General features: G+C 36.6%; 3 protein-coding genes and 1 long non-coding RNA gene across 8 annotated transcripts; 2 read left to right on the top strand and 2 right to left on the bottom strand.

Moving 5' to 3' along the window:
• Positions 1–1,113: 1,113 nt before the first annotated feature.
• LOC9320234 (40S ribosomal protein S25-1) lies at positions 1,114–2,067 on the top strand. 3 transcript variants are annotated; one of them, XM_021032024.1, is made up of 4 exons: positions 1,114–1,299; positions 1,373–1,447; positions 1,566–1,595; positions 1,855–2,042. In XM_021032024.1, the coding sequence occupies exons 1-4, from the start codon at positions 1,178–1,180 to the stop codon at positions 1,883–1,885; spliced, it is 258 nt and encodes an 85-aa protein (XP_020887683.1). In that variant the 5' UTR covers positions 1,114–1,177; the 3' UTR covers positions 1,886–2,042. The 3 variants fall into 3 exon arrangements, with proteins under 3 accessions (XP_020887683.1, XP_020887682.1, XP_020887684.1); XM_021032023.1 differs by having other exon boundaries at positions 1,146–1,299; positions 1,566–1,693; positions 1,875–2,067; XM_021032025.1 differs by having other exon boundaries at positions 1,170–1,299; positions 1,566–1,693; positions 1,855–2,067.
• On the bottom strand, positions 2,056–4,557 carry LOC9322286 (F-box protein At2g16365). 3 transcript variants are annotated; one of them, XM_021032021.1, is made up of 4 exons: positions 4,170–4,557; positions 3,167–3,905; positions 3,041–3,066; positions 2,056–2,931 (listed from the first exon to the last, which is right to left on the bottom strand). In XM_021032021.1, exons 2-4 carry the CDS (start codon positions 3,861–3,863, stop codon positions 2,275–2,277), a joined length of 1,380 nt encoding a protein of 459 aa, XP_020887680.1. In that variant the 5' UTR covers positions 3,864–3,905; positions 4,170–4,557; the 3' UTR covers positions 2,056–2,274. The 3 variants fall into 3 exon arrangements, with proteins under 3 accessions (XP_020887680.1, XP_020887679.1, XP_020887681.1); XM_021032020.1 differs by having other exon boundaries at positions 4,342–4,557; XM_021032022.1 differs by having other exon boundaries at positions 4,422–4,557.
• Positions 4,558–9,194: 4,637 nt separating this feature from the next.
• On the bottom strand, positions 9,195–10,212 carry LOC110229747. Its single transcript, XR_002333134.1, has 2 exons — positions 9,523–10,212; positions 9,195–9,407 (listed from the first exon to the last, which is right to left on the bottom strand). It is a non-coding gene; the product is annotated as an uncharacterized LOC110229747 (long non-coding RNA).
• Positions 10,213–12,862: 2,650 nt separating this feature from the next.
• Positions 12,863–15,126, top strand: LOC9320233 (protein RER1B). Its single transcript, XM_002886173.2, has 4 exons — positions 12,863–12,983; positions 13,528–13,902; positions 14,270–14,450; positions 14,547–15,126. The coding sequence occupies exons 2-4, from the start codon at positions 13,550–13,552 to the stop codon at positions 14,592–14,594; spliced, it is 582 nt and encodes a 193-aa protein (XP_002886219.1). The 5' UTR covers positions 12,863–12,983; positions 13,528–13,549; the 3' UTR covers positions 14,595–15,126.
• The last annotated feature ends 289 nt before the right edge of the window (positions 15,127–15,415 follow it).

The raw sequence follows: 15,415 nt of genomic DNA, 5'->3' as shown, positions 1-15,415 counted from the left end.
GTTAAATTTCGAGTATTTTGCTAGATTTTGGGTATAATCGGATACAAAATAATCGAAATATATAAAAATATTTTGGGTATTTGGGTAAACTTCGATAACCGGTTACCAGCTCGAATATCCGGTCGGGAAATCTCGAGTAAACGAGTACTCGTTCGGGTATCGGATCATCAAACACGTATCCGCCGACTCAACAACCATAACGATCGACTAACACCCTTAACTACGATTCCAGGCACTAAATATAAAATTTTCATTTAACTTTTTTTTGGAATTTAGGTTGGAATTAATCCTACGTGTTTGTCCAGGTCAGAAAACACATTTTACGGATTATACGGATATGAAAATACTCCCCGAGAAAAATCCAGAAAATCTTTTTACATTAGACTTCGATCATATATACAGTACAAAATAATATACATTATCATCCGCTAATAACAAATATGAAATCAACGGATTTTTAACTCAAGAGTTAAAAGTTTTTTCCTTTTTTTTTAATCTTCCTTATGAAAAGTTGAGATATATCTATTGAGGGTCTTTTTCGCAATTAATTGGTCGTTTAAAGATTTTTATTTGTAACGAATACGCAGAGTTTTGTCCTCTTATATACAAAAATAGCTCATAGGGATTAAATCTCCCTTCTTCCATTGTAGCGCTTAGAGGTGTCAGTTGGGCCGGCCCGCGTCCATCAGGACCGGCCCGCGTTGGCATTTAAGTTTGTGAGACTGCGACGGACCGGCCCACTAGAACTGCGGGCAAAAATGATATGTCCAGGTCCGCCCCGCTAAGCCCAATGGGTTAAAGGGCTAGGACCGCATGCAAAACTGATATGTCCAGGTCCGCCCCGCTAAGCCCCGGCCCGCGGGCTTAGTTTTAATATTTTAAAAATAATTAAAAAAATAAAATTAATTTTAAAATTTGAAATTAACAATTTTTCAATTTTAAAAAAAACTTTTAGTATTAATTTCTTTGTAAATCTTATAATTTTATACATTAAATTTCGTATATGTTCATATATTTCACATATATATTTTCAGAATTATGTAAAAGTATTATTTATTTATATTAATTATTTATTTTTATTAAATATTTGTAGTCTGTGGGCTGACCCGCAAATCCACGGACAAAACCCGTAATAACCCGTAATCCGCCTGGACTTGTCCGCGAGATCCGCTATTTTATGGACATGAAAAATGATGTGCCAGCCCGCCCTGGACTACTTGGACAAAGCCCATGGACTATAGGCCCGCTTGACACCTCTAAGCGCCGCTTCTCTCTGTTCATCGTCCATTTACTTCAATGGTGGGTTCTCTCTCTATATCTGTTTTTCGTGTGAATGAGAAATCTAAAAAATGGTTTCTCTCGCTGATTCCAGGCACCAAAGAAGGATAAAGTTCCACCAACATCTTCTAAACCAGCTAAATCAGGTGGCGGCAAGCAGAAAAAGAAGGTCCTTTTTCCTTCAAATCACATCATTTTTCTTGATCCGTACATTCCTCGGACTAGGTTTCTAGCCAACTCTGGTGGGTTTTGTTTTGTTTACGTTTCTCATTTCTTGATTTCAACAGAAGTGGAGCAAAGGAAAGCAAAAGGAGAAGGTGAACAACATGGTTCTGTTTGATCAAGCAACTTATGACAAGCTTATGTCTGAAGCTCCCAAGTTTAAATTGATCACTCCTTCTATTCTCTCTGACGGGTAACCAACTCTTTAAAGTTTCCAACTTTTTCCTTGCTTAGCTCTTTATAGTGTGTTAGGTTGATGGGTTTGGATAGTTATTTAATATATTTGCATCAGTATTGGTTCTGCCAATTGTTTACTGTTTTGTGACCTGATGAGTATGTGTGTGTGTCATGTAGATCAATGGGTCGCTTGCAAGGAAGGCGATAAGAGATCTGATGGCGAAAGGAACTAAGTTTCCTTTCATTTTGTTCTCTAGTCTTGCTTGACTCAATGTTTAGCTCAATTTAGACGTTGATCCGAAGGAACTATTGTTTTAAAAGTTCATACGGAATCAGAAATTGTGTTATGTTGGTTGCATAGGTAATGCTAGTAACAAATCAAAATACTGATGCGGTTACGATTAACAGGGAATATTTATGATGCAAACAAGGTATTCATACATATAGTGAAACTATTATAAGAATAGTCAGACTGACACATAACGTAGAACTTGTCAAAATCTTACACGAATTTGGTTGTAGCAAGCGTGCTATTTAGTTCTTGACTTTACGTTGTAATGATAAACAAGGGAAGATGAGGATGATGGTTTTGTTTTCCTACCTCAAATCCCTTGCATTCCAGACCATCAGAGAGTTGGTTTTTCTCAGACCATATGGGTTTAAACCGCTCAGAGCCTTCCCCATCAATGCCATGGCTGCAATACTCGGATACTGTTTCTTCTCGAACTCCTTTTGGCTTTCTGGCTCAAAGCTAACTTCTTGCCCTCCTGGTTGATCTGTTGTTGTAGATTTCTTCTTGCACCATCTCTGGATCCATGGATGCAGAAGTGTAATGTCATCTCCTCCCTGTTTCAGATCATTGCTTTGTGAAACGACGGGTTCTTGATTTCTTGGTTGGAGATTGTTGATTCCGGACTTCAAGATTTCAAGGAATAGGTTATTGTTCCCTTTTTGTCCCAGTGATGCTTCTTTAATCTTCAGACTCTTGGTTTCATCATGTCTGCTGGAGGTCGAGGCGCTTGTTTTCAGACGCTTGACCCATCTACTGCTGGCTTCTACTTCTGGTTCCAACCTCACACGTTTGCAGTCTCTGGACAGAAAGTGTTCCACATTCATACTTTGAGTAGCCGAGTTGCTTGTTTCTCCCTGATGTCCATCTACTGAATTCTCTCTATCTGGAACCAAAGGTGGTTCTTCATTCATGTCGGGTATTTCGGTCCTGGGAATGGCTGAATCACCTTTTATTCCTTTGCCCTGCAAAATCCCCAAGACCGAATGATTAAGGTTTCAACATCTTTCGCAATCACAACTGACAAGACGCTTTTTTTTGTATAAATATGTAGACCTGTAGATTGAACAATACCTTAGTTGATGACGAAGAAATGGAGCCTGCCATGAAGAATGAGAATCAGAAAAGTATGAAAATATACTCAGAGCAAGCAGCTTATAAAAAGACCTTAAAACATGTATCTTAAGGTTTTAAACATACCGGAAAGATGTATCCTCTGAAGTCTATCCATTTCCAAGGTATCAGTTTCTGCCGATGATTCATTTTTTCTCGGCCCATCTTCTTCGGTATCCTTTGAGCTTTCTAGAGACTGCAACCTTGCTCCTCCTTTATTATGGCAATGATCTTGATTAGGAAATAGATCAAGATACCCACCAAAAATCTTCCCTTTCAGTTTCATGGAAACCGTCGACCCCTTCAACAGCTGATGACCATCTTCTTCTGGCAAGTTAACTGAATCAACCGTTGCGTAAATCCTCACCGGTCTTATCAACTCTAGCAAGTTTTGAGTAGTCTTTTCTTGAACTGGGAAATCAAGACGGTTACTCGAACTGAAATTCTCTCCTTGCGGATACATCCATGGCATTCTATTAACCATAGCTTTCGAGCTTGAACCCACATCACCATGGAAAGACGGCTTAGTAGTAGTCTCTCTCTTTTGAGAAACCTTGAACATAGGAAACGGCAAGACCTCGACTCCATGATTCTCTTTTACATTATTATTATTATCTTCAGGCCTAATCAACTCCTTAGAGCACTTGGCTTCACCATCATGAAACTTCACTTCACTACCTGACTGAGTCCAACGACCTAACCAAGCTGATTCATATGGATGGACCGAGGAAGTCTTGCTGATTCCTTTGTTACTCTTACCCAAAACCATAACCTCTTCAGACATTATACCTACAGAGATCTTCTCCAGAGGCTTTGATCAAATCACCTGAGAAGTAAAATCCTTTATTTCAACAATGATCCATAAACCATAATCCAAAACAAACACAACACTAAACTAGAGCTCATGAGCACCAAACAAGTGGATAATCTCAAAATTCTCTTCACCAATTTCACACAACCTCAAAATTTGGAATAAACAAGAAAATCAAACCTAAGAGCAGACAAAGTTTTATCAAACAATGGTAAGGATCACATTATTTTTCAGTGAATTCTACAAAAAGAACAAGCAAATTCCACAAATTATACTTACAGTTACACCAGATAAATAAAAACCCAGAAACAAGTACAAATCCATATTTGATGTGTAAAAGAAATACAAATCGATGCAATCGATGAGCAGCTTTATCATCAGATATCAACAAAAACAAAAACAAAAAATAAAACCATAATAAGAAGAGAGATTTTGTGATGGAGATTATTACCAGAGACGAATACGTGGAGGTAAACTGTCCAAAGAACGAAATAAAAGAAAAAGGAAAAAGAAATGCTAACGAAAACTTACTAGTATCATTTTCTTGATGAAAAAAAAAACAGAACCTTCAGAAGAAAATAAGACAGAAGAGATGGGCTTTTGTCGGAAAGAGCAGAAGATGTAAATCTCAATATCTATTGTACAAAGAAGGTGTTAAAAAAGAAACCTCGTATTTCGTATAGCATCGACGAATAACAATTTATCTTCGAATTTTTTAATAAGTTTAAAAGTTATTTTAGTTGAAAAATGACGTGTTCATTTTTCTGCCATGTCTAATGCAAATGGGCACAATAATATCAAGAACAATAACTGTACATATATCTAGATATTATTTTTTGTTTGTGTGTGTCAGGTGATAAATATCTTCTTCTTGCCCATAAAGTTTAAGAGATATCTTTCTTTAATTAATGTGTTTTCTATACGTCAAAGCACTAACTCCTTTGATTAGGATTTGGGATATGAGTCCATGTCTCCAAAGACGGCTATGTGTACTTTTGGCATTCAATTGCTTGTAAACGAAAACAAGAGTCTTCGTGGCTATGATCGTGATAAAACGTTACTCCCTCTGTCTCAAATTATAAGATGTTTCAGCCTTTTTTTTTTGTTCTATTTTATAAGATGTTCTCAGATTTTTAGGCAAGTATTTAATATATTTTAATTTAATAAATAACTAAAAAGCATTTTGGTCAAGTTATTTCAAAAGACTAATTCTACATCCTTGTTAATAATACGTCCAAAAAAAGTTGTTAATGATTGCTATTTAAGTGGATTAAGAGAACAATAAAGTTGGCCACTCTTTAAACTGGCCTTTTGCATTTTCACTATATTTTTTTTCTTTTTTTCCTTGTTTTAATACACATTTATTAAAGATTTTGTTATTAAAAAAATTTCTTAATTATCGTGCATTCAGGTGAAACATCTTATAAAATTGTCTTTGATTATCCATAATCTTAACTAATTCCAAACAAGATATTGTTAAAGTTATGCTCTATGCATAATTAGAAAAAGAACTTTTTTTAGTCTAGAGTATAATATTATAAAATAAAATTATCATGAAGGCATTATACTAGTATAAAATAAAATGAAGTAAATAAATGAATATAACAATTACTGTGGACATGTTTTATGTTTTTAGTAATTTTTTTTTTGGTAAAAAGTTAAATTTTATACCATTTTTTATTTTTGATAGAATTACAAAAGAAACTTGAAACAGATTAAAGCAATCTACGAAAATAAAAAACAACATTATAACTCAAGTTGCAAAAGATCACTGCTAAGCAGTCAAGGCCAAGATGCAAGAGGAAAAACACCGATTCCGAGTCCGCGAAGCTCGGAAATTTGCGTGGTTGCCACAAAACCGAAGAACTGGAATCCTCATCGTAGTTGCCACGAGCATATCTATTCAAAGCCCGCCCTCAAAACCTCAAGATAGAAGCCTACAGCTTCTCCGAGAACTAACGCAAAAACGAAAAAGCAATCGTGGACTTCTACACTAGCTCAACGAGATAGCGACGCCACTTAGACCTAATCGCCGCCTCTATTCAACACTCAACAAACCTAGCCAATGCACCAAGAGCAAACCAAAGCAACAAGTACCGAACCCGACAACACCTTAACAACAAAACTCTACCTTAAAGCAAACCGGAGAAGAAGCCACGAGGACGAAGACAAACGGACAAGGAGAAGCCATACCCATGGCTGAAGAAGCTACCACCTTCAATAACCCACCAATGGAGGAGACACGTTGACCACCAAAACAAGAATCCCCAACGCCTCTAACCGCAACAAACAAGCTTAGAGCACCAAAGTGACCCCGAGGCTTGCCTCCAATGGAGTAACTCGCCTTATCCAGAGATGACACTGCTGGTGCTGGAGAAAAAAAAGATAGAGAGACCGAGAAGAGAAGAACCGTCTCGCCAAGACAAACTGGTGAGCCCAAACCACAAAAGGAACAACAGCGATGACTGAAGAACACGGTAATGCACCACCGGTTTCTCAGATCGGGAGAATGGGCCCGCCGCGAGGAGCTAAACCACTGAACATAAGCCTCACCTGAGCCAACACCAGAACCGACAAGAATCACGCTGCACGAGGACAGAGTTGAAGCCACACTCACCGGAGAAGAACTCTGAAATAGCACCGTCCTCAAGCACTGAAATCAAGAGCTCGTCGGGAGACATTAGCAAACTGTCCTTTGCACCGTTGATGTGTCTATAATTTGCATATTTTCTGTATTCATCCATCATTGTTTTGAGTCTAGTTTCAAACATTCATCACTGTTTTATATCATTCTTCATCATTCTTGCATACTTTGCATGATTAGGATAGGTTTGCATACATTTTCCATTTCTAAGTTGTTTTCAGGTGATTTGAAGCTGTTGGCGATCAAATTGGAAGAAACGAGCCGGAGTCAGCATAGTATACTCGACCACAAGGTCGAGTGCCTTCTGCAGCACTTACTCGACCATGTGGTCGAGTGAAAGCAGCCACCATCTTCTTGGTCTACTCGACCACACCACTCGACCTTGTGGTCGAGTGACAGCAGCTGCCATCCTCCTCATTCACTCGACCAGGTCACTCGATCACACCACTCGGCCTCGTGGTCGAGTGACACCAGCAACAGGACTCCTGAAGCACTCGACCACATCACTCTACCATTCACTCGATCACGTCTTCAGAGTCTTCTCAAATCCGCACTCAACCAGACAAGCTGAGCATAAGGAAGAGAAGAGGAGAAGAAAAAGTGTTTGCAAGCGGTCTGGAGTTTCACTCAATCACAAGGCCTAGCTTCGGCCCATTATCACTCTACGGGCCAATCGAGTGGATTCAAGACCCATCTCTTATCGTTTTTACTTCGTTTTGTATAATTAAGTCTTCGAGGGTTTTGTCCCGAGACATCCAGGTTTTGCTTCAAGTTTTCATTTCTGAAAAACCTAGTTTACTCTATTGCTTAGCCGCTTTCTTCTGCAAACTTGTAATTCGAGATTTTTCCAAGTTATTCAGATTCCGCATTTGATTTCGTCTATCACCTTGTTTCTCTACTCTTTATCTCTTTACTTATGCAATCTTCTTGTTTATTCGCGATTATGTTTTTGAGCATGTTGTCTGAGTAGTGACATAGAATTCTTAAGGATGGGATAGAATGATTGTGGGATCCATAGTCTATAGGATGGTTAAGTTTTAGAATTAATTGAATCCCTTCTGGACTAGTTGTGTTTATTGCTTGCTTCTTTCTGATCAACTGGAACTCGATCCAAAGCATTCCCGCACCCAGAAGGTGTTCGATGGAATGCTTGATCCACTAGTTCCAGAGATATGCGTCGCTATCCCAAGGAATTGGCCGTTTAGAGCGTTTATTGACTGTAATAGGTTGAATCGTATTGCCTGCATAGTTAGATTCCGTTAATGGGAATTAGTCTGGACTAGCTTTGCTTGAGGATTTGTTGCACGGGAGTGAATAAATCTGTTGATGAACCTGTTGTCTAGGGATAGCTTGATTGCGCTTTGTTAACCATCTGAATAGGCTAAGGAGACCACTCCATTCGATTACCTCATCCTTAAGCATTTCTCGTCTATTTGATTTCTCTATTTACATCGTTATTGATTTATTGTTATCATTGCCTGTTTTCACATTTCTCACATGTTATCGCCATTGTACTCGACCACACCCAGTGTCTGACAACAGACTGTGCAGTCGAGTACTTCTGTTATACTTTCTGCCTGTTACTCGACCAGTCACTCGATCACATCCTGCTCCTGGCATCAGCCAGTTGTGGTCGAGTGATTTCTGTAATTCTGCAATTTTTCTGTTTTCTGCATGATCACTTAGGACTGTTAGACACACCAAAATCTGCAATTGCTTGGCTTGACTTAGTGACTTCTGATCACATCTCATCTGTTTGCATCACACCTGATTGGATTGACAACCTTCAGTACTACAACGACATGATAGTGCTTTAGGATAATTGATCTTAAAATCCTATTATCAACCGTGCGAGAAGCGAGACCTCTCGCCGCTTCACCACCATCAAGAGACAAAAATCCAGCCATGGACAGAGCACCACCAGAGCGACAAAGGCAGCACGGAGAAGACAACTAGAGAAAAGGAGAAGAGAGAGTGCCCTTCTCTGGCAACCGGTGAGGAGCACCGTAGCCGGAGAGGGCAAATCAAAATTTTGATTTTAGTTTTTCACAGTCTCTTAATTTGGGAGAGAAAGGGGGCATGTGTATTGCAATTGCCTCGAATAGGCTCCTTTTTAAATGAAGAGAATGTGAAAAAATGTCTGAGCCCGGGTACGAACCGTTTAAAAAGGGATGCAACACGAAGACTTCCCGAGAGGTCACCCATCATAGTACTACTCTCGCCTAAGCACGCTTAACTCCGGAGTTCTGATGGGATCCGGTGCATTAGTGCTGGTATGAACGCATCCTTTAGTAATCTTTTGTGGATAGATGCATCTGTTTGATTTTTTCCATCGTTGATTTGTTTTGTTTTGCAGGCCTTTGGTTTTGTGGATGAAGTAGGTTTTAAGTGGATTTTGTTTAATAAAGTTTTGGGATCAAATATATGTAGTTGGGCTAGGGCATTTTTTTCTTTTTTCAATAGGGTTTAAGCTGTTTTTTTATTTTAAATTAAATTAAGAAAAAGAGTATGGTGAACCTATCCTGGTGACTATTGCTCTGTTTGCCATTGGCTAGAAACATTTTCTTGTTCAACGCATAGCTAAAAGGTCGAGTGTAGAAAAGATGAGATGTTTTGTTGTCCATCAAAATGATATCTTAGCTTATTTGGCTCATGAAACATGACTAAGTAAATATTTTAAAAATAAAACCAGACTTTTAGAGAGAGAGAACTCGAAAGAGCAAACTAGAGAGACAAAAGTACTTGAAATAGCAAATTAAAGAGAAATAAGCAATGCTACTTGGAAAGCCAATATCTGGACCATCAAGACATCTCCAAAAACAAAAATGCTACTTTGGAAAGCTTCACAGAATGCTCTGCCGGTGAGTGATAACCTGAAATACAGGAAAATTAATGATTCAGTGGTCTGTCCCCACTGTGGAGCTGAGGAAACCTTGATCCACCTATTTTTCCAATGCCCTTTTGCAAAGACTATGTGGGAAAAATCACCTTTTAAACATCACCTAATTCTTTCCCGCATCTCAAACATCTAGGAAGGTATCTCCTTGGCGAATAAGCTCACATGTCTTCTACCTTCTGGAATTGGAGAGGGCCCTCTGCTCCCCTAGATCTTCTGGTCAATTTGGACTTCTCGAAACCAACTAATTTTCAGCAACAAACAGATCCAAGCAGAGGAGAGCCTCCTTCTGGCCATTGTTAGAGCCAAAGAGTGGCAAGAAGCTCAGCGTACCCTTCCCCATCAAGCCATCACCGGCTCCTCCGCCTGTTTCAAATCTAACCACCTGTCTCACAGATGCATCGCGGAGATTGGATAGTAGGATAGGATTAGGTTGGGTTTTCATGAACCCCCAAGGGACTGTGATTCTCCGTGAATCTGCAACACTGCCCCTTATCTCCTCACCGATGATGGCCGAAGCTTTAGCAACCCTCTCCGCGGTCCGAGTTGCAATTGAATCTGACTTTTCGAACATCTCTTTTGCTTCAGACTCGTTACTGGTCAAAGCACTCAATTCGGAGCTTCATGGGATTCATCACGATATCCTTCATCTATCTTCTCTTTTCAGTTCTGTTGCTTTCAATTTCATTTCTCGCGATAAGAATCGGTTGGCCGACTCTCTCGCAAAAGAAGCTTTGCGTTTAGCTTGTATGGATACCCACATTTGATTAATGAAGTAGTTGTGTGCCAAAAAAAATAAAAAAACAATGCAATTTTATTAAGAATGATGGATGATCTCTAATAAAGGATCATGTCTCTCTTCATACAAAAACATCTCTAAAACGGATGGTGAAGATTAAAACGATCTAACAATAAATGTGAAATTTTTGTAATTTAATTTAGAGATTATTGTAATTGATTGAAACAATTTACTAGAAATATTATTTGGGACCAATTCTTGAGGAATATATCCTAAAGTTCCTCTATGAACCATTACAACCTTCATACCATCTCCACAAATAAACAAGAAAACTCATGAAACAAAAGTTAAAAAATGATAAAAAGACATGAGGTTTAGTGGGTTTTGCTAGTGTCATTACTATATCACTACTTGGATTGTAGCCCGAATGTTGCATGTTGTTGACAAACATAAAAATAAGCTTATGCATTTAGGCATATATTACTATATGAAATTATCAAAAGTTTATGCATATATACACGTAAAACCTCTATAAATTAATAATATTGGGACAAACGTATTTTACTAAATTTTATTAATTTATCGTGTTTATAAATTTTAAAAGGTGATATTTAGGTCAAAATATCAATTTCGGACCGAAATTTTTTTTTAATTTAACGAGGTATTAATTTATAGAGGTTTCACTATATATGGAATAAATAGAGTATTTAATAATTATTGTTTTAGCAAAATTTAATCTGTTTAGTTAAGACAAATCTACATATCAAAAGGAGAAAGTTTTTTTTTTATTAGTGAGCAATCTTTCAATAGAATCGAAGCGGTGACAATATGCTCTCTAGGGTTTCTTGCTCTAATTTTTGATATCCTCCTCTGCTTTAGGGTCATTTTCTTTTGTAAGGTTTTCGTAAAAATTATTTCTCCTAAAACCAAAGGTGACATCACTAGAGAATCACACCCCTTAGGAATAAGAACCAACATGATTACCTCTTATTCTCCTTTATATTCGGATGTCACACCACTCGCGCGTATATTCTATTTCCCTTAGGATTTACACTTTGTAAATCAATATACGGGTTAAATCAAGAAAACAATTTGTACTTTCTAAATCATATATATATAATCAAATAAGATTACAAGGTTTTATCAATTATGAGTACACAAGCCGATGTATCTATTATCATGTCATGGATATTTGATAACAACACTAAAATTACATTAGACAAATAACAAGAATATTTTGAAATGACTATTAAAACCTAACCATATAATAAAGGGACTTTTGTAAAAATGCCACTTTTTCAATGCTACTTTTCAAAAATACCTCTTTTTTAAAACCTTATAAAAAATGCTCTTAAAATATAAGATTTACCCAAATATGTATGTAATATTATTAAAACATATACAAACTACATTTCTATGTATCTAAAATCTTATAAATACTTTATAAATACCTTATAAATGCATTTTAAATACCTTTAAAAACCTTTAAAATATCTTGTAAAACCTTTGAAAAACCTTAAAAAACCTTTAAAATAACTTGTAAAACCTTTAAAAACACCTTATAAAACCTTATAAATACTTGGATCGAGTCTTCAAGTAGTAGTTACAATCCATAAGTACCTTATAAACCTAATAAAACTTTATAAAAATTTCAGATTTAAAAAGGGGCATTTTTGAAAATGGACATCTAAAAGGGGCATTTTTGAAAAGGGGCACACCAAAAGGGGTATTTTTAACAATTTCTCTATAATAAAAACAAAAAGTTAACATTTTATCTTTTTGATGATTATACTAAATTAACTAAATCATCAAATATATACCGGGTGTCACCTGGATTTTCACCTAGTTTTTCAAAAATCTCTAAAGATTAAGTAAGCGCACCACTTGTATTTCAAATGGAACCAAACTCGCCACTTGTATTTTAAATGGTGTCAAGCGGGTCACCAATTGGTGAATTTATTGTTTCTTCAATTATCATTAGATCATAAAATTTTAAACCACAATTAATGAACTACTCAAATTTTAGAAATTGTTCAAAATGATTGATGTATCTATAATCCAAACTAATGTTTATGAATTTTTGGTAAATTTCTCATTCAAAAATCATATTATTTTTCAAGTTTTTATCAAAATTATGATTTTTTGAATTTTTTTTGATCATTATTGGCTTCTAAATTATAATTGATTTACAAAGAAATATGAGATTGAAAAAAAAAATCATCATTTTAAAATCAAATACATGAATTTTGAAATAATTAGGTTTACCCCGAGATTTCTCAGTCCATTTTTCACCTTTAAATCAATTAAAAATATAATTATCATTTTAAAATCCATTAATAAATTCACTAAAGGAATAATCTAATCACACATAATTATCACCATATTTTTCCTAGTATTTAGCATTTATTTTTAAATTAATAATCTAATCACACATAATCTTTTTTCTTAATATATTGCAATATTTTGGTAAAATGTTTTAACTATCAAAATTCACTCCCAATTAAACCCCATTTAGTCCTTTTTCATTATGTTAAAATAAAATAAAAAATACTAAACGTGTGTCTGAGCGAAGAAACGGACCAAAATAAAGGTTTTAAATACAACTTATTAAAAATTTGGGGCGAAAGTAGAAAATTCATATAAATACAGTGACGCCATTGAAATCTATTATTCCAAGATTTATCAATCACTCTTCTTCTTCTTCTTCCTTCGTCGGTTCTTCTTCCGATAGATTTGCTTCGCTTCCTCACCTCCGTTCAAGGATCATCATCTCAAATCTCCTTCTCGCTCGAAGAAACACTAACTCTTACGCAAGTCAGTTCTCATCTTCTCTAATCCTATCTTCCTCTTATTCAACATTTCTTTTCGTTGTTTGAAACTCGTATTCTCGGGTGATCGATAACCTTCTTGTGTTCGTATGCTTCGGAATGTGAAATTGCTGCAATTTCGTTTCCATAGAAACTAGAGAGTTCTGATTTCGAGATCTGATCTTCCGAATCTTGACCTTAATCGTTGTTTTTCTTCAATCACCAAGTATCGGTGCTCAAATTTCTGCTTAGATACTGAAAAATTTAGTGTTAGTGAGTCGATTCAAGTCTATTTTGGTCTTATTTGGTCTGGATTTAGTCCAAGATCATGAGATTTTTCCAGAGTTTGTTCAATTTGATTGATAATTCTGCATAACAACACATTCTTGAGTTTTGTGTATGTTAGGGTGGTCTCATTTCAGGTAAAGAACGATCTTATTGCTATTAGATATAGAGGAATTATGAAAACTGTGTAGATGATTGTTGTATAGATATCTGGATAGGTTCTTAAATCGTTTAGTTGATGTAAGATTATCTTGTTGAGTTTGCAGATTCTTCTGGATATTAGTGTAAATGGAGGGAGTTGGAGGTGACGCTGCTTCAATGGCATCATCACCTGTACAAAAACGAGCGAACGAGGCGTGGAGGCTGTATCAGTATTACTTAGACAAGACTACGCCTCACGCGGTTAATAGGTGGATCGGGACTCTTGTGATTGCAGGGATATACTGTTTGAGGGTTTTCTATGTTCAAGGCTTCTATATCATTTCTTATGCGTTGGGGATTTATGTTCTGAACTTGCTGATTGGGTTTTTATCACCACTGGTTGATCCTGAGCTTGATGCGTCTGATGGTCCAATGTTACCCACAAAAGGTTCAGATGAGTTCAAGCCATTCATCCGTCGACTTCCAGAGTTCAAGTTCTGGTAATTTTATAGTACAAGCTCTGTTTATGTGCTAATATTGATTGAGATCTAAAGCCTGGTAAAAAGTATTATACACGGAACATATATTCTATTGTGTCACTATAGTATGTTGTGTTTCACAAATCAATGGATATTCCATTTGAACATTAAACCATGGACAAAACAAGCCATATGTGAGAGATCTAGAGTATCTTTGAGTGAGACCAGAATTAAGTAGTGCCTATAAGCTTAGGGACAGTGAGTTTATATCTATTTTTAGTGAATGAAGACGTGTATCCAAGTGAATTACATTTAGAAGTGACATCATCTTGCTTGGTAACTCTTTTGTGTTAAAGTCTGATCTATCGGCTATTTTATCTTTTGCCAGGTACTCCATGACTAAGGCTTTCTGCATAGCGTTTGTGATGACATTCTTTTCTTTCTTCGACATCCCCGTCTTTTGGCCGATACTACTCTTCTATTGGATCGTTCTGTTTGTTCTGACAATGAGGCGCCAAATAGCACACATGATGAAGTACAAATACATCCCCTTCAATCTAGGAAAGCAAGTAAGTTGTTTATGCTCATGAACCAGTCCAAATCTAATTTTAGAATCCATAAATGGGTCCAATGTTGATATTGCGTATTACTCATTCTCAAAACAGAAATATGGAGGGAAGAAAGCTTCTGGCAGCAGGTCTCGCGCAGACTGAAGCATATGAACGTTTGTGGAGAAAGTAGAAGTTTCGGGTTTATGATTAGTCCATATTACTCAGCTCTTTGAACAATCTGCATTGAAGTACCTGTTTTGCAGCTCCTGAGAGAAATCACATTTTAGATAAGTAGATATCTCTGGTTTTGAAATTCTCGTCACTCAGATTAATTTTTTATGTAGAGGCAAGCATCATTAAAAAAGCATTTGTCAGTTTCACAAACATCGGTTCCGTTTCTTCCTTTAGATTTGATTTGTGACGGTGTGATTACTTGGTCTTACTCGTAAATTCTACAGAAGAGTCGAGGTCACAATATTAGTACGTTTGATCGTCCTCGACACAGCTTCATGTTTAGCTCTCTGAATAATGTCTTCGGATGCTATATCTTACCGCCGGCCTGGTCTCGGATTTTCTCAAATAGGATCAGTTTTACAAACATCGTTTCCGTTTCTTCCTTTAGATTTGATTTGTAATTTGTGACTGTGATTCCTTGGTCTTACTCGTATAATCTACAGACGAGTCGAGGTCAAAATATTAGTACGTTTGACGGTCCTCGACACAGCTTCATATTTAGCTCTCTGAATAATGTCTTGGGATGCTATATCATACCGCTTGCCTGGTCTAGGATTTTCTCAAATAGGATCAGTGGTCGAGCTTGTCATCAGAAAGAATATAACCCTCTACAATAATGAATTTATGAGTTAGTTGGTTAAGCTCCGAGTAACCCAAAATCAAAAAAGAATTCAAGGACATGACTTACGTTGTCATCTTGTCTTCCTGAGACTTTATTGTCAAGAGTAAGAATTCCAAAACTCCAAGAT

This window comes from Arabidopsis lyrata (genome assembly GCF_000004255.2).
Source record: "Arabidopsis lyrata subsp. lyrata unplaced genomic scaffold ARALYscaffold_3, whole genome shotgun sequence".
Lineage (NCBI taxonomy): Eukaryota > Viridiplantae > Streptophyta > Magnoliopsida > Brassicales > Brassicaceae > Arabidopsis > Arabidopsis lyrata.
This window is presented reverse-complemented; position numbering and strand designations above follow the sequence as displayed.

What these genes read in the sequence shown, in the direction of transcription:
- LOC9320234 (XM_021032023.1), top strand. An exon ending in GCGGCAAGCAGAAAAAGAAG is followed by an intron (nt 1,448 to 1,565) that starts GTCCTTTTTCCT and finishes TGATTTCAACAG; the next exon opens with AAGTGGAGCAAAGGAAAGCA. An exon ending in CCTTCTATTCTCTCTGACGG is followed by an intron (nt 1,694 to 1,874) that starts GTAACCAACTCT and finishes GTCGCTTGCAAG; the next exon opens with GAAGGCGATAAGAGATCTGA.
- LOC9322286 (XM_021032021.1), bottom strand. Translation starts at nt 3,863, where the DNA reads ATGTCTGAAGAGGTTATGGTTTTGGGTAAGAGTAACAAAGGAATCAGC. An exon ending in TCAGAGGATACATCTTTCCG is followed by an intron (nt 3,067 to 3,166) that starts GTATGTTTAAAA and finishes TCTTCATGGCAG; the next exon opens with GCTCCATTTCTTCGTCATCA. An exon ending in TTTCTTCGTCATCAACTAAG is followed by an intron (nt 2,932 to 3,040) that starts GTATTGTTCAAT and finishes GGGATTTTGCAG; the next exon opens with GGCAAAGGAATAAAAGGTGA.
- LOC9320233 (XM_002886173.2), top strand. Translation starts at nt 13,550, where the DNA reads ATGGAGGGAGTTGGAGGTGACGCTGCTTCAATGGCATCATCACCTGTA. An exon ending in CTTCCAGAGTTCAAGTTCTG is followed by an intron (nt 13,903 to 14,269) that starts GTAATTTTATAG and finishes ATCTTTTGCCAG; the next exon opens with GTACTCCATGACTAAGGCTT. An exon ending in CCTTCAATCTAGGAAAGCAA is followed by an intron (nt 14,451 to 14,546) that starts GTAAGTTGTTTA and finishes TTCTCAAAACAG; the next exon opens with AAATATGGAGGGAAGAAAGC.